Raw genomic sequence first — 26,219 nt, forward strand, 5'->3', positions numbered from 1 at the left:
GTATTGAGGACCCCAAGGCCTCCCAGGGCTTTTGAGTGTGACAAGATTCTTCTAGAGATGTGAAGGGGCCTGTATGTGTGTGTCTGGGCCTACACAGAGCTACAGGCATCCCTCTGCTCTGCTCGAACAAATGCAGGCTCACGGTCCTGTTGGCATCTTCCTGCGAGTCTACACTGCCAGAATATATGTGCAGCCGTCTACATACATAATATACCAAGGTAAGGAGAGCGCTGCCTCCTTTAGCCACATGACTTGCCATTGCATATTTGTTCTGCATAATGGTGAACCCCATCTGCCTCCCCTATGCCCTTCCTACCTCCGTTGCCCTGTAACGTCACTTGTGTGAACCCACAGCAGCAGTCCAGCCCACAGCTAACTGGGTCCCGAGCAGCACCCCAGCTTGTTTCTGCCTCTACCACCATCATTCTCTTAGGCACACTCTGCCTAAGCCTAGCTGCCACCCAACACAGCTAGCAGCCGCAGTCCACCATAACTGCCACACAGGGGCCACCTTACCGCCCGGCCTACCCCCTCAGCACTGGGACAGGCAGGCCACTATATGACCTCCTCCCTAACTCACAGAGAGCACATCAGACCAGCGCTGATTCTGCCTCTCCCCAGCCGCTTCCTTCCAGCACTAGCCTTAGTGGGTTACCCTGCAGGCCTCACAGATCTCACTACACTACGCCATGCTTGCCTACCAGCTCTAGCCGCCAGAGACCATCCCTCATGCCAGTTGCCAGCCACACCTTCGTGCAAAGGACCAATGAACTCTGTGCCATCGTTGCCCAAGCCCAGCTGCTTCTTACCATCATTGGCTCTAGCTGAATACCTGGCCCGCCATAAAGCGACCTCTGTGCCACGCATCGTGTTTCCACCTGGACTGTGGACACACCGCTCTGTATCGCAAGCCTACCTTGCCTCCTTTATGCCAGTACGCACACTGCCCCCAGGGCAAGATAGTGCAGTGCACTTACCGCACTAACCTAGCCCCTCCCTACTAGTGCCAACACTTGCAGACCTCCATGCATGCTATACAATAGCCACTATGCAATGCACAGGATTAGATCGACTGGCCCACCTTACTGCCTGCACTCGTTCGCCAGCCACTACCAGAGAGGCTATCCCTCTCAGTACCCAAACAAGTAACTCATTTCTGAGTTACTGCACCTCTGCCCCTGAATCCAGAGCAGGTCTCCCCCAGCCCCTCACCAGCTTCTTCATTTCTATACATCCCGATCAATGCAAGATCACTTGTTTCCCACACCGTCGACACCCATGATCTTATTAGCTCTAACATTATTGACATCTTGGCCATCACTGAAACCTGGCCCAGCGCTTCAGCTGGCCCTGCACTATCTATTGTGGTACTTTCCGGTTATGCCATCCTCCAAGAAGACAATACCTCTAGCAAGGGAGCTGGAGTCGCCATTATCTACAAAAATTCCATCCCCCTCTGCTCTTTCGCGATCAGCGGTATTCCGCATTGCGAATTCAACATTGCCAAACTCAATTGCCCAACTCTACCATTTCTATCCACCTCATCTACTGAACCCCAGGATCTTCCGCCACTTTTGAAGAATCCCTCACCCAATTAATTTCTGCCAACCTCAAACCAACCACTCTGCTCATCAAAGTCACATATGCCCTTGGTTACACCCAACATATCCTCAACCAGGGCCCACTCACATGACCGTACCTTGGACTGGCTCCTGGACCACAATTGCAATATTTTTACCCACTCTACTGTACCCTGGCCATGGACTGACTACCAAATAATAACCTTCACCGATCCCATCCCAAATAAAGGTACCACAATTCTCACACCATTACCCTGACGCTAGCACAGAGCTCCCGCAACCTACCCAGTGACCGTCTTCTTCCCCTGCTTAACCCTCGGGTACTTACCATGAACCCAGCTCTCTGGTGGAGTACTATAATTCCATGTTCGCTAATGCTGTTGAGTACCTCGCCCCTCTCAAACAGCGCAAAACTATAAACGCAAGGCCAATAACTCCTGGTTCACTGCTGAACTTTAAAGCGATACATTAAAAAAAAATGAGTAGCAGAAGCCGCTTGGCAGAAATCCCCAACCTCCGCGAAGAAAACTCTTCTGAGACACGTCTTTGAGAGACAAACATTCCATTGATGCTACCAAAGAAACTTCCTACAACAAAAGGATTGCAGAGGCTACCTAGATCTCTGCAGAACTGTTCACCATCCTTCATGTAGTGGAATCTCCCAATTGCCCCCCCCACCACGATCGTCAGGAAAGATAACATCTGGCCTAGTAAAATCTAAGATGCCATCATCAGTAAAATCTCACAATTGCAAGGCAAAATCAACTCCAAATCAGCCATTTCCCTAATTAGCCGACACAACCACACCCAAGCCGTCATACCTGCCAACTCCCAACTCCTCAAATTTAAACCCATCTCCGAGCTCCACCTGGACACCATCTTAAAAGGTCTCAAACCGTCTCGTTGCAATGGGGACATTTGCTCAGCTGCCCTGGTAAAAGATTGCGTAAACCCCCTCCTCTCTCACATCACTGCCATCGCCAACACCTCCTTTATCTCAGGCACTGTCCCCCTCTCTCTTCCTGGATCACTGCCATGCTCAAAAAGCCCTCACTAGACCCAATCATCCACACCAACTATAAACCTATCACCACTGTTCCCTTCCTCCTGAAAACCATACAGTTGTCTGCACCCAAATTCAAGAATTCCTGGAAAAACACCACATTCTCAGGCCCCGCCAGTCAGTCTTTGGACCGAGACATGGGACAGAAACTGCTCGCCTTGACCTAAAAAAAAAAAAAACTCGATCATGCGGGAAAGTTGTCCTTCCTTTTACTCCTCGGCCTATCGGTGGTCCTCGACCTCATCAACCCTAAGATCCTATGTCACCACCTGACATTGATTACATGCTTCTCCCCTGAGGCTGCCAATTGGGTATCCTCCTTCCTTGACAGCAAAACATCCAGAGTCTTTGCTGGCGATGCTGCCGCCCTCCCCACTCTCAACTCCTGCGCAGTCCGCAAGGCTCCTATGTTTTCCCCACCCTCCACAATATCTACAGAAAACCACAATTTGACCATCTTGACTCACTAGGAATCCCCTTCACAAACATGCAGACGACATCCAAATCCTCACTCACCCCTCGGGTGTCCATGCACAGGACTCCACGAAGGTCAACAGCATCTGTGAACTGATCCAAACCTGGATGGCCCTACACAGTCTCTGTCTGAATGACGAGAAAACCAAACTCCTTCTAGTTGGTGTGCCAGCCTGCCTCGCTAAACCTCACCCAGCCTTCCGCTTCTTCAACATTGATGTCCACAAGATCCCCGTCTCCTCTTTTGTGAAAACATTGGGCATCCACCTCGACGCATCACTCAATATGTCCTGCTAAAATCAACCATATAGCCTCCACATATGCCACGAAGCTCATCCGAGCCAGCAAACCTTTCCTTTCTTCAGACAATCGCCTCACTGTTGCCCCTGCGCTGGTTGGATCTAAGCTGGCCTATTGCAATACCTTGCTGTGCGGCACCTCCGAAAAATACTTAAACAGGCTCCAAGTGATCCAAAACAATGCTCTCCATGCTGCCTTGGACCTGAATAAGTACGACCACATCTCTGAAGCTAGAACATCTGTCCATTTGCGGCCTGTCCAGGAAAGAATCAAATTCCAAATCCTGTTACCCATCACTGCCTGTCAAACAGTGCCCCTAATTACCTAGCTCAGAGACTCATACGCATGCCCACCAGACCCCTGAGATCCACCCACAACCACTGCTTGGTCAAGCCAAGATTCAGACGCAAAAGAGCTTGGGCTTCCAGCTTCCTGTGGTGGCAGCTAACCACTGGAACAATCTACCACTTTTCCTTCAAGCTGAACTCTCCTATCCTCTGTTCAGAAAAAAGCTCAAGACACACATTTCCAACTATCTAACTAATACCGTACCGACCGATCTTGTCTGTAACCAGCACCTAGATGACCATGGGCTATGTGTGCTTCTACAGATGTAAAAATAAATACCATTTCATTTGCAGGGGTGCAAAAAATCAGGCCGGCATTTTGATCAGTACGCTGCTACAGATATAAAGCAGCTTTGAGACAAAGTTCATTTTCAGGGAATGGATTTTGCCCACCCAGGAGATTTCTTGGAATGGCCCATCGATCTAGGTCGGGGATCATGTTATGATGGAGGAGCTTCTTCCAGTCTTTTGCTTCTTCCAGTCTTGGTCTAGGGAATCGGTTTCCCATTGCAAACGGATACCCACTGTAGGCCAGCAATAGGGGAGTTGCTCTAAGAGATGTTCAAGCCTCTTGATTTAAGGTAATTAATGGAAAAAGCTAGGGGCTCTCTCGATCTTGGAAAGCTCTTACATAGCCTCCGGGATGAAGAGGTCTGCATGTGCTAAAAACAGGAGAACGTTGTTTGCATCTAATGCATTGTGGGATTCCCTTTTTTTAGGATCTTTAATCCCTTTGTTGGCTCTAATCTTAATAGCAAAGGGATCCATAAAGATATCAAAGAGTAGTGCTGGTTAATCTGATTGGAGGGAAAAGGGGGGGGCAGGTAGCCGTTTATCTTGAGTCTTGTCGTTGGATTATTTAGGGTCGCTTAGACTGAAGTCAGGTATCTGGGGCCAAATGTAATTCCTTCCATTGTCTCACACAGAAATCTCCAATCCGCTTTGTCAAATGCTTTGGGAGCCCTTTCGGGACCAAGGCTAGTTTGGTCTTGCTGTATCAAAGAATGGAGAACCTAGTCGACTGGCTCAAATTTTCCTGTAAATGTTTCCCTCGACATTGATGAAAAAAAGAATTGGTCGGTATGTGGAGCATTCAGCTTCCTTTTTGCCTGTCGTGCCAATCATGGAGGCTAAGAATTTTCTCATGGATGGGGAGATGGTTTTAGAATCTTGGAAGGAGTTAACTAGTTTGGTTAGGTGTGACATTTTTGGTGGATAAATGTGTTATAAAAAGGCGGAAGTAAAACCGTCTGGTCAGGGGGCTTTATCGGAGGGTATTTTTTGAATGGTAGATTGCACCTCCTCCATGGTTATTGGGCCTTCCAAAGAGTGCCATTAGGGGCTTGTAAGATGAGGGTGTATGGTATCTAGCAAGTAACTTCTTTGGTCTGGGAGTGTTAGGGGGGGTCACCAGTCATTATTTAAGTTTAGTATCAGTGAACGATATCAAATTTCGACTCCTCCTCTTAGTGAGTATTTCCTTCTATGTCTTTTACTCTATAGATGTAATTCCCCCTTCAGGTTTTCAGTAAAGGCTAGTAGCCTGTTGGCTTTATTACTTTGGCTATAGTACATTTGTTTTGTGGCTATAAGTGAATGTGCTGTGCGCTCCGAGAGGAGCACTTCCAGTTTGCTCGGGTGATTCTACGGTTTTTCAGTGCTTTTGGGGACTTTTGTACGTAAGGGTTCTCTCACATTTCTTGACTTTGGCTCCAATTTCTTGTGGAGAAATGTTCCCTAGCTCTGGTGTAGTCTTTAGTTTTAGAGATAAACTCCCTCTAACGACTGATTTAAAAGCATCCCAGATTATTTTAGGTGGTGTTTCTCACATTGTATTTGGTCTTGAAATAGGCATTAATCAGGGAAGCAATATCTTGTTGAATGGGGGACTCTCAGGGGGTAGTCCTTCATTTTCCAGGGAGGTTTGGGTGGAGGACCTAGGCGGGCCACTTATAGTGATATTCACATGGGAGAAAGGTCAGAAAGAGCTTTAATGTGCATGTCCGAGCCGGATACAAGGGGGACCAATGATGAGCAAATGAAGATTGTCTATCCTTGAGTGAACCCTGTGGACATGGGGGGTGAAGGAGGAGAAATCTCTCTCCTGCTCATATTGGAACCTCCAAATGTCAATCCGGTTCAAGACACTCATCAAGTTTAACAGGGCCCATGCATTTTTAGAGTCTGTAGGGATTGGGTGTAGCATCTCGTCACTAGTCGGGTTTAGGGTTGTTTTAACATCTAGACCCACTTTAATTATCCCCCCTAAAAAGGCTGCTAATCTGGAGGTTAGCTCTTAGAAAAAGTGATCTTGTTCTAATTGGGGGCATAAAAAAATCGTAATGGTGACTGTGATGAAATTGGAGGCCCCTAACCAAGAGATATCTACTGTGTGGGTCCCTAAGACTGATTGTTTTGCGAAGGGTAAGCTCCTTACCCTTCTCAAAACCTCTTTATTTTGCCCCCCAAGCCCCCCCCGTTGTGAAAAATGGAAGGGAAATGTGTCTAAATGTCATGCAGACTAGAGTAGTTATACGGACATCAGTTGGGTTTGAATTGGACACATTGATGTTCGTGGTGAATTTTCTTCAACTGCTTGCTGTCTATCGTCATGGTACAGTAAATGGATCTACCAACTGTAAAGAGTAGTCTGATGCCATCTGGTATAAACATAAGAGGGATTTGACCTGGTAAGGGGAGTTTACTGAGGACTTTAGAGATCCATAGAAAAGTAAAGGAGGGACAGAGGAAAAGCTTGCCATAAAGCCAATTCGTCATATCTCTTTGTGCGCAAGTTCACAGCTGCCGTTCTCCATCCAGCAATGAGTTGCTATATTCACATAGAAATGAGGTTGATAAACTTGGATCCACATGGCAGCCTTTGAGTGCCAAGTCTAGGTCCCCGAGACAGGCATTTCAAGGTTCAGGTTATGGTTCTGGTCCAGGGTGGCAGAATATCGGGCAGGCTGCTTACATTTTTCCCTTCGCACATTTTCTTGGTTGTCCAGGTCCACCCTTTAAGCATCTTTCCTATTCTTATGGGTGTAGACCCAGGGTATACCAGGAGCACCAAGGAAGGATCAGTATGGGATCCAGGTAGAGCTTCAGTGTCGTGAGGGATGAAAACACAGACCATGCTCGGTCGTTGAAGGTAAATGTGATGTTACTAAGTGGGTACCAACTGTATTTGATTCCTTAAGCTTGAAAACAGGATGTGACCTCTTGCAGTACCCTGCGTTTGGGGAGGGTGGTAGATGAGAAGTCTTAAAGAATAGTGAGTTGGGCCGAACAGAAAAGAATGTAACTTTTTTGTTCTGGCCGACTTCAGGATTTTTTCTTTTAATTGAAAGAAGTGTTCTCGTCTAAGTACATCGGGGAGTATGTTTCTTTCTGGAATTCAGAGTAGACTATGCATGTTTGGTATAAATGGATGGGCTCATTGCGGTAAGCTTTCCTGAAAGAGATTGTGAATTTTGGCTTCAAGGTTTGGGTCGTAGATGTCTCTGGACACTCCTCGTACCCCAATTTAATTTCTTCTAGAGCATTTCACAATGTTCTCTTGCTTCACCATTATCCTTTCGTGGAGCGCTTTGAGAATTTACACCCAGTTGGTGAGCTCAGCGACCTCGTAGGAATGTTCACAAGAGGAGTTTTCCATCTTGTCAACGCTGCGTTCCACCTCTGTGAGTTCAGTTTTAAGGTCATCCAGGAGGTTTTGGACTTCTGATGTTATGGCTTGGCAATACATAGGCAGGATAGGAATCGGTGTAGCATGAATCGGGGTTACGCTGGCTACTTAGTTCTTCTTTGCTTTGTCTTCAGCTAACATCATTGCTAACACATCACCAGACTTCGGGCTCTTGGAGTGCTTGGTCATCTTGATCTTTGTTTGCTCGGCTATGTGCAAACCGTATGTTGGCCAGCTCGAGCTTGGTCGTGTTGTTTGGTTGCCCTTGTCCTTAGTGTGTTATGTGGACCTTGGACAGTGAGTTACCACGAGGGGTCACAATGTATGTGGCGGCCTCAGTGGGTTTTAATAGTACGGTCCTTGGTCCTGGAGTATTTCTCTTAGTTAGGCTGTGAGTTCAAGTGGTATTGTGTGTTGGGTAGGAGAGCACCAGTCCAGATTGGGGTAGGTGGTTTGAATAATTGGGTCCTGCTGCTTTCTGCACCAATGGTTGATGTTGATTGTGCTGCTATGAGTAGCGTGTCCTCTCTCGGAATATTGCGCCTCCCTCTGCCAATGTATACATTCTGTGGTGCGCTTGAGCCACCAGGGCCACCTCGTGATGGTTGGTGGGGCCTTCCACCAGGACTCATCTGATGACTGGGCCTCCATCAAGGTAGCAAAGTCCTCTCTGCCAGCCCCCAATGTTGATAGGGTCTCTGAGCTCGCTTGCCGGTAGATCCACGCAGGATGAATTTGGTTGCTGCAAGTGGGGCATCTGAAGGCAGACCCACACTTGGCGTATCTGACTCCCTGGTCGGGCGCTTCGTTGAGCTGGTCATCACCCCATGCGCAGCTGATTATACAGCATCCATTCCCCGGCAACCCCGAGACGGCCAGTGGTTCCCCCACCAGCATCTGTCAGCAGGATATCGTAGGGGCTACCCGCAAGAGGAGTGATACAGGCCAGCCGCTGCTGCAACCGGAGGGGGTCAGAATAAACAAAATTCAACCCTCCACACACGCCAGAACACAGAATTGACCCCCCGGTACATACTATAGAGAGGCAGTGAGTTGCTCCGCATTTGGTCATCTGCAGCCCGCCGGGCCTTTCATGGCGCATCGAGACATGACGGTGCCATCACTCGGGGTGTTTACCTACAAGTATGTCGTCTAGGTAAAGACGATTAAAAGTTAAATCCTGGCCTCATTGAACTGGATACGGGTGGGTGCTGCAGAGCTAGTCGGTTGGGGTCCACCATTGCGTGCACCGGGCCACGCTCCACTGTGATGAGAACTTTTACACTGTACTGTGTGACAGTGAGATTCTGATAACAATTCCTGACCAATGTTATCTCTAGGTTGGTCACTTCAACAGTTCAGAACAAGTATATAATCATATTTTACAAATTCAAATGAAGTAAAAATTGCTAACATTTCATACTGATGAGTTTTATTTCCTGTAGAACATACAAATGAGGTTTCATAATAAAACAATTGACACATTTTTGAGACACCATTGACTTAAGTGTAAATGTTGTTAGGGCAACTTTTTTAGGCCTGCCAAATCTTTGAAAAGAGACTTAAGAATTTAAAATCTGTCCATAAATAACAGATATTTAAGATATTCGGAACTTCATTGGTGGCCATCTTGATGACATCAACAATCCTATGCGCCAAGCAACATAAGGTGACGCCATGAAAATGATTCATCTATTGGTATCTTCTGATGACATAAAATCAGTCCCACCCTTTCCTCACTAAAGCTGTCCCAAACTGCTCCCCGACTAAGGCCGTGGGAACGCTATTCCATTTTTCTCTGGAATGCAGCCAGCATGGAATCCTTTAAATCAGTGTTGTCAAGATCATTGTCAAAATTATTTGCTGGTGAGGTCAGGTGTTTTAAATCTTGCATCCTCTTGCTGGTTTCCCATGCAGCACAATATAACTTGTTCATGGTCCCACTAAAAATATAATCTTGTTGTAGTCGTTGTGCAACTAGTGATGCATTTCCCCTTGGATTGGTAAGGAGTACAGCTTGCACTGCGAGCATGCTTGAGCATACATCAGTTTAAGTGTCTTGATCATTGTTCTGAAGAAGCTATTCCTGTGACCAAAGCAAGAGTGAGTGGATTTGTAAATTATTTTAGACACTTAATTTCACTGAAGACGTCTGCAGTGTGAATGCACTTAGGGTGGAAGTTTACCCGATTATTTTTTTAATTAAACAAAGTCCTTACCATATGAATAGAGCTGAGACAATTTATACCGCTACGCTATTAAATATTTTTTAGAATGTGATTTGCTGCACCCGCCATATTTTGTGTCTCTTTCTCTTCCTGATAGTAGAGAGTGCATGTTCATGTCTAGGGTAAGGACTACAGTGGCTAATTTTCAGGAATGGGAATAGCAAAAACAGCCTGTGCAATGGCACTTGAAATGAACAGCACAGGGCTTAAAATACTAACATGAAAGGCCTGACTGAATGAGTAAGCTCATTTGGAGAGTAAATGTATTGAATAACTGAAGATGTCCATTTTAATATTCTGTGTAAAACCGATGTACAATTGCTTTCTCTTTAGGTGGTGTGACCAGGATGACGGTTTCATTGGTTGTCATTGTATTTGAGCTCACTGGTGGACTAGAGTATATTGTGCCCCTTATGGCAGCAGTGATGACAAGCAAGTGGGTAGGTGATGCCTTTGGCAGAGAAGGTATTTACGAAGCTCACATCCGCCTAAATGGCTACCCCTTTCTGGATGCAAAGGAGGAATTCACACACACTACCCTGGCTCGAGATGTCATGAGGCCAAGAAGGAATGAACCACCTTTGGTTGTGCTAACTCAAGACAACATGACTGTGGATGATATTGAGAGCTTAATAAATGAAACCAGCTACAACGGTTTTCCAGTCATCATGTCGAAAGAATCCCAGAGATTAGTAGGATTTGCTTTGAGGAGAGACTTGACCCTGGCAATAGGTGAGCAATTTTGTTTTTTGGATTGTGTACTCATTTAGCTCCCAGATCTACAGTTTACGGCTGCAGTACTTCGCAAACGTATTTCTCAGTGGAGAGAGTGCGAGTGAGAGAGACACGCTGGCAAAATATTGGCCTATTGCTTGTACAGTTTGAAGAATTAGATTTCATTCAGTTGGAAAATTTCTCAATCTAGCCCCACACATTGTTACAATTCTAAACTGTCGAATTCTGGAAGCCTTTTGCTATTACTGTCCCTATTACTCTCCTGGCACTAGTCTAATACCTCCTTTATACACACATTACAAACACCTAACAGATTATGTGGAAAATCACATTTGTGGTTGTTGCTCTAAACGAGGATCATCATTCTCCTAAACATATCAGTTAAGGAAAAATGAAAATGTGGCTACTTCAAACTTGTGGTTGCCTTCTCTCAGTTAAATTATATACCAACATAATATGAATAAGATGATGCCAAGCACAAATTGTAGTTCCTAATTCTTTAGTGAAGGCAAGAGTTAGAGGCTAGCTCTTCATAAGCACGATACTGAAAGCTCCCTTTTTGAAAACAGACATAAATGCAAATTCCTTAAGCATACTTTTTTTTACACTTAAATACAGTGTGGAGGGCGCCTCTGTATCTTATAATGGATATCACCTGCATCAGTCCTGAAAAGAAAGTGTTGAAGAAAAATAATGACGTTTGACCTAAATAATTTACTGTTTGCTATTTTGTTTTCCCTTTTTTAGAAAATGCAAGGAAAAAGCAAGAGGGCATTGTCGGAAGTTCCAGAGTCTGTTTTGCGCAACATACACCATCACTTCCAGCAGAAAGTCCACGCCCATTAAAGCTGCGCAGCATTCTTGATATGAGCCCCTTTACAGTGACTGACCACACACCGATGGAGATCGTAGTAGATATATTCCGCAAGCTTGGACTGAGGCAATGCCTTGTAACACACAATGGGTAAGTACATAGACAGATAAAACAAAAATTTACTGCAGGTACAGGCAATGAAAGTTGGGTACTTTTCAGACATGCAGCCACTTACAATCTGAAATTGGTGCTGTGTTTAGGGCTAGTATGGCAGTTATTCTACTGTGCTTCTTAGCATTTTTGTTAAGAGAAAAACCGATTGGTTTGGTCAACACTAGAAGACACTCAAAAAAGGGTTGTATATGAGCTAACATGGATCTGCCCCAGCTTCAAAGTATTATCACACAGGAAATTGACAGAAATCCTTTATATTTCAATTAAATGCAAAATACCATGTGCAAGCAGTCATTCCAAGAGGTCAACACTAGGCCTAGGAAATATGCCTTTATGTAGAAAAGGAATTCACACCTAAGAACAATGTGTGGGTTTAGGAATCATTTAGGGGACCAATACAGCTTGCCAATTAGGGTATAGCTGGGGTTTGCAAATCCATCCCAGTTATTCCGAGAAGGCCTGCTCATAACTACAACGTGCTGTATGGGCTTAAAGTATTGAAATTATTTAAAAGTCTTTCTTGGGAACAGGCAGTGGACCCAGTGACATATTGTCTACTAGAGTAGTTAGCGGTTGAGTAACCCAGACACGTAACCATTCCCTTCAGAGATCTGTGTGCAACTTTCAGTCACAAGTTCGACATGACCAACTGGTTCTATGATCTTTCCACGCAACCTGGTTTCACCAAAACTCGTTTTGCAAAGTTCCTTTACGGAGCTGCATGGAATCAGTTTACCCTCTCAATGCCCCTCCCCTTTTATCTCTCTATGTGGGGTACACTCCTGCAATCCCATTTCTCCCCTCCCACCATGTGATGTGTTCCACAGGGGACACCTCCGCCACCCTCCACCAACCCACCATTCACTACATGCTACACATTCATACACACACACACCCACATACATATACACATACCCCTCCCCAAACCACCACCTTACCTTATCTTTCACACTGCCACTGTCAGACCCATTTCCTGGATGCACTCTAAGTGCATGCTGCGTTCCCAGACAGGCCGCTGTACGGCAAAAGCGGCCTGGTGGGGATACATGCAGTGAAAATTCACAGAGGGGCCAACTCAGTTCTTCATTCTTTTGAGGTTGATCAGTAGATAATAATTGAATTGAATTTGGTAATCGCTCCTTATACTACTGCATTGTGAAACAGGAGGAAACAAGCAACAAATACCAAATAAAACGTGAGCTTACAATCATTATCATAGCAGTGGCTTGCAGTTGCTGCAAACATATCACATGATGATTTGCTGTGGTGGATGGGTTTCAGTTATCAATGCTCACAGGTTGGGAGCAAATGAAAACTCACTGCTGGACGAGGAGCCATACTGCAGACTACTTTGAATATCAATTATGATCACTGCTTAACAAGACCTAATCGAATGTATTGTATGACAGAAGAATGAGATATCTCTCACATCTGATCTTTTTCATTCCTGCAATGAAATGGTTAAATGGGGATCAGAATACACAGCACAGAGTACCAGGGTTCCACACCAAAACTATGCCAATGTGAAGCTTGCTGTTATGTTATATGTTCCCAAAGAGGACTTTGGATAATATGGACATCCTCCTTTATGCTTCTGTTCATAGTATTATCATCTTGTTCGTAACGGAGAGGTGCCTTCTGAGTGTAGTTTGTTGGTAAGCAGTACCAGAGCTGGAAGGGGCTGCAGGGTTGCTTGTGTATGTAGGCAAAGGTAGGCATTAAAACAAACATCTAAAATATATACTTCTATAATACTTATAAAATACTTATATTTCATTTTTAATTGTGTGTTATACTCTCACACACAATCTTTAATTTGGCCATAATCCACCTTTATCCACCATTATTTCACTTAAATCACATTCAACAATATTACTCTGGCGATTAATCGATATGAGGAGTCACGACATTCATTAAAAGTAGCTTATCTAGAAGAGGTACCTTTCTTCACTTCTGAACATTTGAACACATTTAGGTGTTCATTCTTTACACTTCAGACATCAATTATAACCTATTGCAATAGATTGTATATTTGGAGTCCCCTCCTGTTTTATTTTTCACTTTATGCACCTGATCACATTTGTCAACACTGCATCTGTCTATATCTTGCTGCAGAGCATTTTAATATCAGTAGAATATTTGAATATTGCTTCGGCCAAAGACTTGTTGGACTACTTGCCAGATGTAGGAATGTGCTTAGTATATTTTGTAGCACATTCCTTGTAAACCAGAATGGTCGAAGGAGGACTAGCTTCAGTCTTTTTTGTTTGCATTCATACATTGGATAAACTTCCAGATCACCATTGATGCAGGGCTGAAAAATGTGCAAACACTCCAAAGTCTCAAACTCTCTGTAGGCTCAGGACCCATCTTCAATTCAAGTTTCAAATTATAGGGTTATTGAGTTTGATGAAGTTCGCAATCCAGTTCACCGCTTTGTCACATTTGTCGTAAGGGATTTCAGGATGGTTTGGCTGGTCACCTGCATTGAGCCAACTACTAGAAAAGCACTTTAACTTTCTATTGGCCAGTACATGTAGATTACAGTTTCCACAATTATGTGAACTAAAAGAAATGGGCAAATTGTATGCATTGGAGTGCTGAGCAATGTTGGCAGGTGCTTATGATGCTAGCATGATAACCCAAATTACTTCAGGACTAATACATGGCGGCTGCATTGTCAAGAACACAAAGTGTTTACCTTCACAGAGCAGACTAGGACCACATTTCTGCAATATATAGAGCAGCGAAGATATGGAATCTCCCTTAGCCCACCAGACATCCTAGATTGGTTCTTAAGATGTGTTGTATTCTACTGCATGTTATGCATTTAATATAAAAAATGAAGGCAGTCTCCCCATTTCTTTGCAAACCTATCTCTCTCCTATCACACATGTAGCATTTGTAAAAATAAATTCTCATACAAGGATGACAGTCTCTGCAATGACCTCATAAAATGATCAAGGGCACTGCCTCTATCCCTGTCCTCCAATTATTGAATGCCTTGTTGAACCAAGGTAGCTTTCAAGCAGTTTAAAAACAGGACTCATCTAACCACTCCTCAAAAATCCCATACAAGACCTGGAGGACCTGTCCAACTACTAATCAATTGCTAGCCTTCATTCATCAGTATAATCATTGTATTGTATTGTATTCGGTTATTTATATAGCGCTCTTTCCCCATTTGTATGGCCTCAATGCGCTTTGTGGCTGGAACGCCCTCTGTGACCGCAGTCAATGTGGTTGAGGTTCTAAGAGTTTAGATTAAGAGATGCTTGTGTGCATTTTCGCCAGCTTAGGTCTTAGGTGGCTGGCTAGGCTCCATTAAGCAGCCCAAAAGCCAGGCACGTGGGTGGGCGCTGTTGGTGGTTTCGGATAGAGTGCTATTGTTGAAGGTTCGATGTGTGCCCAGCCATACTGCATTGTCTTTGTTGGTTGTCGCTGTATGCTAATGGCAGAGGTGTTGAGGTATGTCAGGGGTTTCAGTGTGGACGGCTATGTGCATTGCTAGCCCGGAATGACATAGCCATAGCTGCATTCTATTGTGCATGGTTGTTTGGCCGTGACTTGGCCTGTGTCCACAGAGGTGGTGTACAGTATACGTACTGTATGCTTTAATGTAGTTCGGCTGCATCGTTCTTTATTCTTTGTCTACTGTGGACGGCATGGTATCATTGTTCGTGGTCTCTCTCGAGGGAAAGCCTGAGCAGCCTGGGCGAGAGTGGTTTATTGCAGTGCTCCTTGGCTAATGCTGCCGGCTTCCCTTGTGTATTTATCGGGTAGGAGTGTTGCTGTGCATGGGGCAATAGTTTGTCTAGGTCAGCCGATGCGAACGCTGCCGTTATCTGTGCTGTAATGGGATGAGGAGTAAAGTTTATTGCGGTGTGCCTCAGCGAATGCTGCTGTACTTACCGTGTCGGAGTGCTGTTATGCATGGGAGCAATGGTTTGCATTGAGAAATCAGTGGCCAACCAACTCCCGTGATCAGATCAACCAACAAAGTCTGTTCTGCTACTACCAAGTGAGATTCAGATCTGGATACAGCACGGAAACTGACACCATGCCGGTTATAGCCAATGCTCTCCAGATCATGGATAAAGAAAAAAGAGCATGGATAAAGAAAGGAGAGAACTGCCACATTGTCCTCTTTGACCTCTCTGCTGTGTTCAACATGGCTAGCCATACCTTATTAATCAGCCTTCTCACTAACAAAATGGGGTACTGTTAGGTAAGAATCAGTGCAGTCCAACTGGTGTGGGACTACACAAGACGTCTCCCGTCTCCTTGGTATTAGGTGACCCGCCTTTTAATATAGGCCTGTACTACACAAGTTGGTAGTGTGACCGAGCAGCCAGGCTTATCTTAAGAGGGGAATGTGAGCTATAGAGCTGTGCAATGAAACCAGTTAATACAAGTATCCAATTAAACACTTACACACTTAAAGTTATAATAAATGCTTTTTAAGGAACGCTTTAAATATTTTTGTGTATGAATAAATAATGTATTATACTATGTGCTAAGAAGTAGGATTTGTATAGTGTAACCGATGAAGAGGCTTTAGACTAATGGTGGGCTGATGTACACAGACCAGGACCGATCTATAATCTCTGGGGGGGGTTGTGTACATTTGTAGCATTCATGTTTAAGAGCAATACAAAATATATATATTTTTTAATTCACATCGCAGGGAGTGCTTTGCTTCGACCCAATCATGGATGATCAGCACCAACTTGATGCTCTATCCTACAAAAAGAGTTTGTCCTAGCAGGCTGTCCAGATAGCCAGGATCCCATTCAGGAATGGCTGAATGACATGCCCCTTGATGGATTCACTCTTGAGTTGGACTCAACTGCCAAATCACTCTTGTTCTCCACAGTCAGGCACCTCTCCTTCTGGCAGCACAATACCGTCAAAGCAGATTACCTGGCAGCAAATAGTAACTTTTGCGGAAAAGACACTTCCAGTACGAGACTTTAGAAGCACAGTCCAAGCCCTAATAGACTCACATCTCGATAAACTGAAAAAGCTCCTTGCTAGCATCTTGGCCACACACCTAGCCCCCTTAAGAACTCTTCAACATGGCCTGTATCACAAATAAAGCAACTATCGCCTCGATGCCCGACTGTCTTGCAACAAAACTCACTGGATGAGGTGGCAACTGCATTCCAGGGCTCAGACCATTGCAAGGAATGAGAAAAACTAGCAGACCAAGAAAAGAAAAGACACCATGCATTTTCTTGTTAGGCACCGACCTACTTGAATACTATTTCGGTCGCAATGAGCATGGCCCCAGTGTTCTGCAACCTTTGGCTCTTCAGATATTTTAGACTATATCTACTATCAGCCCTGCCCAGCATGGTCAATGGTGAGGGATCATGGGAGTTGTAGTCGAAAACATCTGGAGAGCTGCAAGTTGCAGACTCCTGACCTAGGGAATACAACTCTGGGCCATTCTGTGTTCAGCTTGCATCTTTGTTGTATTTCTCAATCATTACTGTAAAGCACTCCATTGCTCCCTAGCAAGGTTTGTACTATATGTACCCACATACAAAAGACAAATAAAAAACGTAGAGCTTTGTGCAAGTAGCCTGGCCAGAGACCATTAATGAGAATGTTCATCACTATCCTGCTGCAGGAAATAGCCCACTCTCTGGTGGAAGCCAGTAACAAACACAATGTGAGATGGAGATTGGTATTCTTCTCAGGAGTGGAACCCAGACCTTGGCAGAAGCCAGAAAACCAAAAGCATATCAGATCATCTAGTGTGCTTAAGCTGAAGAAGGTGACTCTTAGCTGATGGGCAAAAATAACTTCAGTCTGACAGCTATCCAAGCAGGGGGAGATAGGTAAAGCGTGCTGGTAAGTCGTCACTTAATGCTGCGGGTAATTAAGTTCTGATTGGTAGGTGTGCATGTGTGTGTGTGTGTGTTGGTTTGATGTGTATGGGGTTGGTGTGTTGGTGTAGTGTCTACATCGAAGACCTCCACTTCTGGGTGACATATAGTTATTACTTGTATGCTATGTTCTCCTTCTTGCAAAGGGCATTGACAAGCTAAATACAAGAAGACGCTGTACTTTGAATCTTCGCTTTGAATTTGAACGTGCATGTCTATTTTTATTTTTATCTCCAGAAGTGGTACTGCGATGTATCCACTACCTCCAATCTTGCGTTGAAAATCATTGTGATGATAGAATATTCATTGCCATGCTAAGGTTTTTATGAGGAATTGGAGAGAAAAATATGCAGATCAACTACCCTGCTCAGTTTGAAAGCAGTAACAATGTTTTTTAATGAATTCCTTCCTCCCACGGATTCCTTGTCTTTGATATCTACCTCCCAGCACAGCTGCTCTTCAGAAGCCTTTCAACCACCAAGGGGCAAAGTGCAGATCTGTATCAGCTCTGCCCTGTGCCTCTATACTGAACTTGACATCAAGGCCAGTATATATAGAGGCGCCGTACCCTGTGACCTTAGTTTATTTTTTCCACGCGCACTGCTCGTTTCGGGAACACTACTTCGTTAGAAGTATTCTACTTGTCGTTTCGTGCAATGCTAAATCTGTCAAAGGCCTCAGGTTTCAAACTCTGCGTTGACTGAGGGCATGTTCGTCTTCGATTGTCCTGTACTGTCTCAGTGAGGAAGACTAAGTACAGGATTGAGGGCTGTTAGTCGATGCACACAAAGGCACTCGGAGTGGGCGGTGAAACTCTTTAAGCTACAGACTAACTAGTTCGAGGTCACCGGGTGCAGAGCATCGTACCAAAGAATGGTCCCCCATCCGCAAGGACAAGAAAAAACACCACAACAGCTCTTGCTCATCCAAACGCCATTCTTCTCCCTTAAAGAAGAGAAGGCGCTCCTCTGTGTAACAGGACCCAGAGGTATCTTTCCCTACCAAATCCTCCACGCTGGAGGAATGGGAGGCCTTTTGACTCCAGATGCTTGACGTCTTTGCCAAGGCCCCAGTGGCCTCAGCCTCTACACTGATTTTGCACTCTGAACAACTCTGCTCAGATGAACTGGAAGAGACGCTGTGGGTTCGGCATGCGGTCCCACGGACGAGGACCAGTCTCTATGCCGCACCGCTCCATCTTCCATCATCGGTCTTCTGGCTTCAGCTCCTCACTCCATGACACAGAGATTCCTCTGGAATATGATCTGCTGCCTAGGGGAGTGTTTGTCTCATATAGGAAGACCTCTATGAGGGTGATCCTGTCCCTTTTGGGCTGATACCGTTCTACCCCAGAGAAGTTCCCTGAGGAATTTTATGGGGAGGAAGGAGACTGGATCTTGCGGCCGATTTGCAAGAGGCAAGTGGTCTGAATACTTCTCAATAATTTGACATAATCCCAGCACCTACACCAGGTAAGCCTCAGGCTTCATTTCAGTGCCTGATGGCCAAGGTGGGTAGACACAGTAGGGTTGTCGGGATCTTCAAGACACAAGGTGCCATTTGAACTGATGGACATTCCTGATGAAGCTCGACAGAAGGAGACTCGCCTGCCATTCAACCCTGCATTCGAGACCCCAGTCCTGGAATTGTGGTAGAAACAAGCTTTGGTGCCGACTGTGGACTGGGATCTGGCTATCTGGTTAAAAAGCACACGGCAGCACCTTCCGACCAGTCTTTCCTGTCTCGATGGGGAGAGTAAGAGACTTCATGCCTGGGGAAGAAAGGTCTTTGGCTCAGACGACCTGAGTGTGGGAGCCATCAATGTCTCCTGTACCATGGCCAAGTTCTACGTCAGCCTTTAGTCTGCTGTCTAAGGAGCGTTAGAACATCTCTGTGGGGGAGATATGAGAGAGGGCTTTGAATCCCTAGTCATGGACATTTGATCTGGATGTTCGTTCCTATGCAGATGATACCCAGATCCATGTGAGAGTGAACAAGACAGCAGAGTTGCTGTATACAATACTGCAATGCATGCAAGAGTTGGGACAATAGATGACTCCCAATCAGCACCTATTGAATCCCAATACAACAGAGCTGATTCTTTTTGGTTCCAAAAATCTTCTGGCAGATCAATCCAGGTGCCTGCCTCTACCTTGCATCCTTGGCTCCAAGTTGGCTATTGCTACCAAAGTCAAGTACTTAGGGTGTATGTGACAGTCCGGCCTTGGCAATGAGCAACAAGTTGGAGCCACGGTGCAATAGATGTTCTAATCTCTTCATCTGTTACGGCTTGCCAGACTATGCGACTTTGGTAGGAGCTTTGATTATTTCTAGATTAGACTATGGCAATAGCACCGTTGCAGGCATTCCCGATAGACAATTGGCTCGGCTCCAGAGAGCACAGAATGCAGCAGTATGATTGATATTTAAAGTTTTTGAAACAGTGGCAATCTCTCCCCTTCGCAGATCACTCCACTGGCTTCCTGTCAAGCAGAGGATCGCAAGATCCTCTGTTTGGTCTTCAAGTGCGTACACAAACTAGAACCTAGATTCCTCTGCAGTACAGTGGTTTGCTATCCGATATGTCTGGACGGGCTGATGGGCGCTTCTCGATTTATGGTTGCAGACTGTGGAACTCCTTGCCCCTAGACATTAGTAGTATTACTATATTTGCTTGGTTCCATAAGGCCTTAAGGACACATTTGTTTAGTTAATTGGTTCGCTCCTGTGCATCAAGCATTTAGTACCATTGACCTTGGTGTGGATGAGTTTTATGAGAGTACCTTCAGCGCATGGATGCAGTTCAGTCTGTCAGAGGCATGCTACAAATTCATAAAAATCAAATCAAGGATGGCAAGTAGGCATCCCGACAAATGATTCAGTTGGGCCTGGGTGCAGCTGACTGTGTGGCTTGTACAATGGCCACCGGGGGACAGTGTTTAGTAGCTACTCCTGGCAGGGGACCTCTGGTCTCACCCCAGATTTCCAGTTTAAGTTCTTGGATATGCCATTTGACGGCAACTGTTTGTTTTGGGCAAAAGCCGACAGGTTCCTCAAGGAATTTCAGTTCTCCAAGGCAACGCTAAATCTCTGGGCCTAGCAGTTCAATAACAGCCCATGGGCCCCACAGGGAGGGCTTTTTGCCCCTTTACCTCCTATGACCACAGCGGCAAAGAGCAAGCACCATCCGGCAAACCGATGCAGCGCCGCCTTGCTTGGGGATGGCGCAGAGGTGCTCTTAAGTGGAGGCGTCTCCGCTTTCTGTGAAATAGACTTCCACCATTCATCTCCTATGGGAGGCAGGCTTCCCTGTTCAGCGAGGTATGCAACCTTACCTTGTCTGATGTCTGCGCCTTGCAGATCATTCAACAGGGATACTTTCTCCGCTTTCTCAAAGCCCGCAAAACCATCCCCCAACTAATCAAGGCTTGCCCTCCTGACTCCCGCTTGTTGGATGAGGTTTGTCAGCTTCTGGCGAAGGTATGAGTCACGTGTTGGTACTCAACCTATTTTCTGATACCGAAGGATGAAGGCTTACATCCCATACTGGACCTGCGGCTTTTCAACCTATACCTGTGAAAAGACAGGTTCAAGATGGTTACTCTGGCTCAAATCCTTCAATCCCTCTATTTTCAGGACTGGTTTGGTTCACTAGATCTGCAGGATGCCCACTTCCATGTCCCTATCCACAGGAAGCACCTGCGGTTTGTAGTGAGGCATTGCCACTATCAATTCAAGGTTCTGCCCTTCCGTCTGTCTTCGGCACCCAGGGTTTTCAGCAAGCTTCTGGCAGTGGTAGCGGCTCATCTCAGAAGGGAAGGCATTCATTCCTTTCCTTATCTGGATGACTTGCTCATCCAAGCTCACTCCCCGGACCAGGCACCAGCACACTTGTACTGAATGTGCAGCCTGTTGCATAGCTTGGGCTTCTCCCTGAACTTCAAGAAGTCTCAGGTTTCACCATGACAGCCCCTCCGTTTTATCGGTGGGGTCTTGGACACTTCCCTGGGCAGGACCTTCCAGCACGAAGATCAAGTGGCGAACATCTCAAAGATGGTCCATGTCCTCCAATCATAGGCCTTATGTCTTGCTGAATGTTTGTAGTGCCGGAGGACTGGATACGCACAAGGTCGACACAGTGGCTTTTCAGTTGTTAGTGGTCTCAGTTTCAGGGGCGCATCTCTTATCTTATTCAGGTCTCAGCAAAAGTGTCCAGAGACCTGGAATGATGGTTTCAGCTAGACATAATAAAGGGGCTTTGTTTCTACAACCATGGCCCAAACTGACACTAGTCACAGACCTGTCCCTCAATGGTTGTGGCGCTCACCTACAAGACCTGACGTGAGTGACCTATGGTCTCCGTCAGAGTGCTGAGAACATATCTGTTTGCTGGAGTTTAGAGCGGTCAGGCTGGCCCAGGTCGCCTTCTATCCCTTCTCTATAGGGCAAGACTGTGCTGGTTCTAACAGACAACACAGTTGCCATGCAGTACCTCAACAAGCTAGGTGTTATGGGCTTCCTGCCTCTGTGCAGAGAAGCAATACGACTGTGGGCTCTGGAGAACCACGCATTCATGAAAAGAAAGTGCAAGTGGTTCTGCTCCAGGGAATTTTTGTGACAGGGAGCTTTAGGGGACACTTGGAAGGTCAGGTGGGATTTTGACCTACTCTGTTCCTGATGATGCCGGTCATGCCACTGTTTCTGAGGAGACTATGCCTGTTCTGGTACACAATGATTTTGATTGTTCTGGACTGTGTCCAGAGAAAGTTATACTTGGGGTTGCTGTACATGTCCATTTGTCCTCCCTGGTGCCTTCCACAGAGATTGGACCTTCTCTCCCTAGTGGAGGGACACATCTTCAATCCAGTCTGAACCTTTATATCTGGCTGCTGATAGTTTGAGGTCTAAAGAGTGGGATTTATCGGAGGATGTCCTAGATTTGCTCCTCTTTGCTTGGAGACCTGCCACCAAATCCATGTATGCCTTGAGGTGACGTACATTTTCAGTTTGGTGCCGGGAAATGAATCTGGACACTTTTACCTGTTTCATATCCTCTGTGCTAGATTTTCTGCTTTCTTTAGCATGGACATTTCTGAAGATTGGCACTGTGAAAGGGTATATTGTGGCCATTTTAGTTTTCAAAAGAACTTTGGAGCAGGGCATGTTTTTTAAGATCCCCATGGTCATAAAATGTTTGCAGGGATTGTATAACCAGTTTCCCCCATTCCAGTTTGTTTTTCTGGCTTGGAACCCGTTAACATTCACTGTAGGAGTTTGTGCCCCTACATTCTTGTTCTTTAACTCCCCTAAAGGTGAATTTCCTGCTCATCATTCCTTCCGCTAGATGGATGAGTGAGCTCAAGGCTTCGTCAGTTAAACCTCCCCATTTGAGTTTCTCCAACTGCAAGGTAACATTGCGAGTTTGGCCATCCTTCCTTCCGAAGGTGGTCTGTGATTTCCATCACTCTCAAAAGATTTAGCTTCCTGTCTTTTTTCCTCTACCACACCCTTCCAAGGCAGAGGAACGATTCCATCGACTGCAGCCGTTGCAGGCCATCAGCTACGCCGTCGCTTGGACGAGAGAGTCCATGAAAGATGCCAAGATTTTTGTTGGTAATGCTGGTGCCCGTGTTGGCAGGTGTAAGGAAGGCATGGTATCAAACAGTGAAGACAGACACAAGTAATTACAGTTCAAGGGTGTTTATTGCACTTAAATGGGTTGGTTGAACGCCTATCTAAACCTAAATCTAAGGATGGGAGCAAGCTATGACCATCAAATAATAACGCAGTCCTAGTAGGGTCTGTCAAAATAAAAGGGCTTATACTAATAAACCTATTGCCATTCCTTACTTCTAAATACAAAATGGTGTGGGACAATAGTGTATGCAAAAAGAAAAATATGTTGGGATAGTAGAGCAGTTGTCTTCCCTTCCCCACGTTTTCAGCAGGGGGCAAGGTGGCACGTTCGAGCTTCGTACACACTTTGGCTTCTCTCCCATGCTGATAGAGTTCAAAGCATAGATATCGAGGCCTTTTGCCAAAGCCTCCTTTCCAATAACAGTATCTAACTGCAGAGCACATGTCGTCGCAAACGAGCACAAAAGTTCCTTTCTTATCAAGATTTTCACATGCATAAGTTCTCGTTTCCAGTATTAATCATGGGTCTTCCTCCTTCAGACTTGGACCCCTTTTTACCACAATGTTCACAACTGGTCTCCCTTGTTCGGGCTCAGATCATGTAATCTCACTTTCTACATTTTCTTCTTGATATCAAAAATTGTAGACTTTCAAATGTGCGATGGGTATTGCTTAAACAGTTTCAGGACCACTTTGATTCACTTCACACAATGTTCTTATCAATCTTCTACTTTCGATTCTGCCGCTTCTTGGAGGCATACCTTTGAAAAGAACTTCGATTGAGCACCCACGTAGTGCCGGACCACTCTGTCACTGGTATTGTATCTTTCTGCATGAATGTTCAAACATCCATTGGCAATTAAGCTTTTCTCGCATCTTTCATCACATGCGTTACCAATCTTCGTTCTTGCACTCTTTATACAATGTTGCCTCTTGCAACCTTTACTTTAACACAGACTGGTCTTTACTCAGTCTCCCCAACTCACTGGCTGTGTTGATCTCTCTGGCGCTGCTTTTATCTTAGAGCCAAGGAGGGGAACACAGTGGCTTTTGTTCCTCCCGAACTCTGTCCGCCGTGCAGGAGTGCCACAGGTATCTCCGACACACAGTACAGAATTCTTCAGTCTGGTTTCCTGGCCTTATGCTGTTTAATCTGAAGGGTTCTCGCCAGAAAGGTCAAGGGTATCTCCCTCCTTGCGCACCCTTCTTGGTTTGCCGTCTTTCTTCCCTCGTTCAGCTACCGTCAGGAAACCACTGTTCCTTTGTGTGCTTTGCCTCGCTCAGATTGTACTCTCATGTTCCACCTTTTATCCGTGTGGGGAATTTTAATGAGGGTCAGGTGTGAGTGATTATCAGTAATTGCCTGACCTTGCCTGTCCATAGTAATGGGCATGTCGGGTACAATGCTTGGGTGTGAGTCGGTTTTCTCCCAGAGCAGGCTGTCTGTCTGTATGAAAGTGTTTGTGAAGGGAAAGGGAGTGGTTGAGTTCCGAAATATCCTACAGGGTAAGATGGGGTAAACGTATTACAGGGGGGGGCATACAGGCTCTTGCCATCCGGTGTCCCACTCCCTCTCCCAGGTGCTCCTCCTGCACTGGTCGACCCCCAGGGTCTGGATACAAAGACAATGGCCGTATCCTAGCCACCTGACAGAGATCCCTGGGGACTACCAGGTGAGACACCTTCTGGTTTCTCACACAGGGCTGTGACCAAACGGACCCTGTCAAGGTGGATCATCTTCTGCATCTTGGAATATTATGATCTGGCTGTTAAGGATGTGCTTGAAGGCGAACTGACCACCAGCTCTGCTCTCCAACGTGGAGTCCCTGTTCTGGACATTTGCCAGCTGTCTATGTGGGCATCTCTGCACACGTTTGCAAAGCATTACTGCTTGGACTCTGTCAGGACCGGATGCTCATTTTGATAGAGAGGTCCTTCCGCGTTTTCTGGTTTAGGTGGTGTCCTTGCTCTCCTCCCTCCTACAGATCAATGTACTGCTATGGGAGTCTTTCAAAGATGAAGGGCCTTATTACGAGTATGGAGGCAGCCATGCCCTTAATAAGGGCATGGCTGCCTCCATTCCGGGTTCCAATACCGGGTTCCCTCAATGAGGAATAACCGGGTCATTCCAACATTGGTGGACCCGGTAATTCCTCCTTGAAGGAACCGATCCCCATACCCATTTGAGCCCCCATAGGGCTCAATGGGAATGGGGATGGTGCTAATGATGGGCCCGTGCCCGTTATTAGCTCCTTGGTCCCCTTGCGGGACCCGGAAAGGACGTCTGGTTTTACCAGACGTCCGTTCCAAGTCCCGCAAGGGAACCTCATAATTGTGCATCCTGTAATGAACGGTGCCGGTCCCGTACCAGCACCCTTCATTACGGGAGCGCAAGCCTCGTAATGAGGCCCGAAGAATCCATGGGCGGAAGGAATCCATTAGAAGAACAAATAATTTACCTCTCTGTAATGTTATTTCAAATGAATATTCCTCCCACAGATTCTTCATCACCCAACCTACTTCAGTTGGTGGATAGTTAGTACACCTTTGTTCTGCGGTACCTCAGCATCGGAGTGCTAGGGTAAAAAGGTGGAACTAAGGTCATGGGGTGCCATGCTTCATTATATACTGTCCCAGATGCCGTGTACGGTGCATAGATGCATTGGGTGGAGCCCCCTTGCGGTAGAAAAGTTTCAGAAGAACAGCTGCACTGGGAGATGGATATCAAAGATGAGGAGTCCATTAGAGGAATATCCATTAGAAAGAACATTACGGAGAGGTGGGTCATTTGTTCTGATTGGATGTTTTAGGATTATTTCTATTTTGTGACTAAAACAACAACTTTCTTATTGCCACTCCCCATTTGGTGACTCCAAACATAAAAGGCAGCCCTGGCTCTAGCATATTCTTGGCATCTGTGGAGGCTATGAACACCAAACCACTGTGATGAATCCGATGGTATCATCACTCCTTTCCCGGCAGTAGCCACCTTCCATGTGGTCAGGGAATGGCAGCTGCTACCTGATCCTGACCTTGGGGGGGGTGGCGATATGAAGGAGAATCACAAGGGGGGGGACCGCCTATGGGAGAGGGTGATTGCATCATCTGATGAGAAATAGTATCCCCCTTCCCTTTCTGAAAATACATTCCCAGCTCCCCATGCCCTAATAGCCTATTGTAATACCTCCACTTTTCCACTCATGGAGGGTAGTGTGAATCTGTTATTCCATTCCAAAGGCCAGCTCTTAGAATCCAACTGGCCTTGTAAGGTTGTGAAAGACACTT

The 26,219-nt window shown here is 45.8% G+C and overlaps 1 protein-coding gene across 4 annotated transcripts in view; it reads left to right on the top strand.

Moving 5' to 3' along the window:
• CLCN3 (chloride voltage-gated channel 3) overlaps window positions 1-26,219 on the top strand; it is a 1,376,048-nt gene that overhangs the window by 1,327,561 nt on the left and 22,268 nt on the right. For all 4 annotated transcript variants that reach the window (XM_069631401.1, XM_069631403.1, XM_069631402.1 and 1 more), the window contains 2 exons: window positions 10,014-10,412; window positions 11,163-11,379. In XM_069631401.1, coding sequence (XP_069487502.1) covers window positions 10,014-10,412; window positions 11,163-11,379 — 616 coding nt within the window. The remainder of the gene's footprint in view (window positions 1-10,013; window positions 10,413-11,162; window positions 11,380-26,219) is intronic.

The sequence above is a fragment of the Ambystoma mexicanum genome, chromosome 6q (assembly GCF_040938575.1).
Source record: "Ambystoma mexicanum isolate Mex_15411 chromosome 6q, UKY_AmexF1_1, whole genome shotgun sequence".
In the NCBI taxonomy this organism is placed as follows: domain Eukaryota; kingdom Metazoa; phylum Chordata; class Amphibia; order Caudata; family Ambystomatidae; genus Ambystoma; species Ambystoma mexicanum.